Source organism: Poecilia formosa, unplaced genomic scaffold (assembly GCF_000485575.1).
Source record: "Poecilia formosa unplaced genomic scaffold, Poecilia_formosa-5.1.2 Scaffold130, whole genome shotgun sequence".
Classification (NCBI taxonomy): Eukaryota; Metazoa; Chordata; class Actinopteri; order Cyprinodontiformes; family Poeciliidae; genus Poecilia; species Poecilia formosa.
This window is the reverse complement of record NW_006800069.1, coordinates 267858-270744: the sequence shown is the minus strand read 5'-3', so window position 1 is coordinate 270744 and position 2887 is coordinate 267858. Positions and strand designations below refer to the sequence as shown.

Here is a 2887-nt window from a genome sequence, read left to right as displayed (position 1 = left end):
CCTTTATCCAGAATCTGCGTTATACAGTTATACAGCCAGGAGACGTTCCCTGCGATGTCTGCACTGAAACCAAGCTAAAGGCGGCGAAGTCCTGCCTTGTGTGCTTGGCTTCTTACTGTGAGACTCATCTGGAGCCCCATTTGACGGCATCGCGTCTGAAAAGGCATCAGCTCATGGAACCTGTGGAGGACTTGGAAGAAAGGATATGCGCACAGCACAGTAAACTGCTGGAGCTCTTCTGTCTGACGGACAACACATGCATCTGTTCTCTCTGCTCAATTTGAGACCACAAGTCTCATGAGTTCATTCCTCTAGGTGAGGAATGTGACAAAAAGAAAGCGGTATCGATACATTGATCATCAGTCATCATACATCCTATTGGTTTCATTTTGTGATTTTTACATACAGTGAAATGATCTTAGTCTAACTTTCAAAATATAGATGGTCAGAGATTCTATCAAATGTTTTAGTGTTATTATATTTGAATATACATTTGAATGTGTCATATTTTTTGAAACATCTTGAAGGCTAATTATATGACTACTTATGTTCCAGAAACCACTGTGTTGATGAAGACACCGTAATGGAACTGAGGACATGAAAAAATGAGGGGTTCTAACAGCAACTATATGATTACCTGAATGAATACGACTTTGGTTTCATCAAATTAAAAGTAATTTTAATTTTCTTAAATGTCCTGATTTTAGAATATAGTATATTAGTCATGACCTCGTGAAAGAAAATCTGTCTGCAAGTTAATTCAAAAAGTATGTTTAAAAGGGGAGTGAGAGGTCGCGCGAATGTGTAAGGTAACAAAAAAGATGTTTATTTGCTGATGAGGACTAGCCATGATATTGTTTTTCGTTGCATCTGCTGCTGAATCCATATTTAGCGCAGATGGGACGTTTATTCCAGCGGATCGTCTGGGAGCAGTCCGCCTCAAGCAGCGGGGAAGCGGTGTGTTTACATCCGCGGAAAACGCTCCTCTTAAAAATCACTGGATCGCTTCAGCGCAACGTTTTCACCGTGATTATGTCTCTTCATTTGTCTGCTATTAGAAACGTAATTATTACATGCAACTTAAGATAGTTTGGGATGTTTTTGGAGGCGAAATTCGAAGAAAACTCCCAGCAAGAGGCACAACGAAGGCGAGAATCTGGCCGCTTTAAAGGCTCCTGGAACAAAGGAAAAACATGATGGGTGTCAAACATGAGCTCAGTCTGAAGAACGGAGACTTTTATATCTGCTTTAGTAACTTTGGTCTTGTAAGATGCTTGTTTTCGGAGTATTTTGAGACTAAATGTTGGCGGAGAAAACACAAAGTGGAGCCGCTGTTCGAGGCGGCAGCAGAGCAGCGGACCGAGTTGTCTCTTCACGGTTCTCATGTGTGTTATAAGTCCCGCCTCCCGCTCTGAGCTCGGTACGTTCAGAGGAACAACCCAGTCCGACAGACATGGCAGAGGAAGCTCCAGCAGCCGCGCCGGCCAAGGCTCCGGCCAAAGCCCCGAAGAAGAAGTCCGCTCCCCGGCCCAAGAAGGACGGACCCAGCCTCCCGAAACTCATCGTGGACGCCGTGGCCGAGTCCAAGGAGCGCAAGGGGATGTCCCTGTCGGCCCTCAAGAAGGTGCTGGCCGGGAAAGGAGTGGACGTGAGCAAGGCCAACAAGCGCATCAACACCGCGGTGACCAAGCTGGTCACCAAAGGAACCCTGAGCCAGACTAAGGGCACGGGGGCCTCCGGCTCCTTCAAGCTCGCCAAGGAGCCCAAAGCCGCTAAACCGGCCAAGAAGGTGGTGAAGAAGAAGGCTCCCGTCAAGGCCAAGAAGCCCGCCGCCAAGAAGACCACAGCAGCCAAGAAACCCGCCGCTAAGAAACCTGCAGCTGCCAAGAAGTCCCCGAAGAAGGCTCCGGCTAAGAAAGCTGTGAAAAAGCCCGCAAAGAGCCCCAAGAAGGCCGCGGCTGCCAAAAAGCCTAAGGCAGCTAAGAAACCCGCAGTCAAGAAAACTACAGCCAAAAAGCCCGCAGCGAAGAAGGCCAAGAAATAAACAGCTGCTTCAACCCGCACTCAGTGCACCAAAAGGCTCTTTTCAGAGCCAACACTTATTCTCTGTAGAGCACATCCTGTCCTTGCATTGAATTAACCAGGGACAACGTTAATCCCTTAAATATAGACGACACAGTTCTAACAGCTTTTTATTTCTGCGTGTAACCACATAGAGATTTTGTCGTTACTACTATATATAAATACCTCTAATAACAATCACAGTGAAACTATTTGATTTAATCTGCCAACAGATCCAATTACTTTTCTCTTAGAATTACACCTACCTACTACTGCTACCTATAACCAAGCCACATTTTGAGATTGTACGCATTTTTATTTCAAAATGTAGTTATTTGTCAAAATGTATTCAAAGAACAATTGTACAATTGCATGTTGCTGCCATTGATGAGCAGCCAAAAATCAACTCAAACTGCATGCACTTGATTTAAGAAATGAATAGCTCAGATTGAACTGATTCAGTTGCAACTGAAATTTTTATTTCACTTCCACTGAAAATACATAAAAAAGGCTATTTATTATGACTGAAAGCGCTTAACACATTCTGTGTGAGGAACAAATGATCATTTGTAAAGATTTAATTAAAAATGCGATTTACTTAAATATATTTTTAAGATTTTTAATTGAACATTAGAAAAATGTTGAATTCGATAAGCAAATAAAAGGTACTCTTCAGACAATGAATTAAAATAAATTACACCAGGAATCCAAAATAAAAAGGCAAATTAAGGAAAATACGAAGTTTTTCAGCCGTTTTCAATGACGTGACTGGCTCTGTTAAGCTCGGTTCCTCTCCTGTTCTCTTTCACGTCCGCAGTTCACAGAT

The 2887-nt window shown here is 43.3% G+C and overlaps 1 protein-coding gene and 1 long non-coding RNA gene across 2 annotated transcripts; both read left to right on the top strand.

Annotated features, from left to right (window-relative positions):
- Positions 1-31: 31 nt before the first annotated feature.
- Positions 32-693, top strand: LOC103144617 (uncharacterized). The gene is made up of 2 exons (XR_476934.1): positions 32-315; positions 556-693. It is a non-coding gene; the product is annotated as an uncharacterized LOC103144617 (long non-coding RNA).
- Positions 694-843: 150 nt separating this feature from the next.
- LOC103144616 (histone H1-like) lies at positions 844-2095 on the top strand. The gene has a single exon (XM_007561681.2). The coding sequence runs from the start codon at positions 1454-1456 to the stop codon at positions 2042-2044; it is 591 nt and encodes a 196-aa protein (XP_007561743.1). The 5' UTR covers positions 844-1453; the 3' UTR covers positions 2045-2095.
- The last annotated feature ends 792 nt before the right edge of the window (positions 2096-2887 follow it).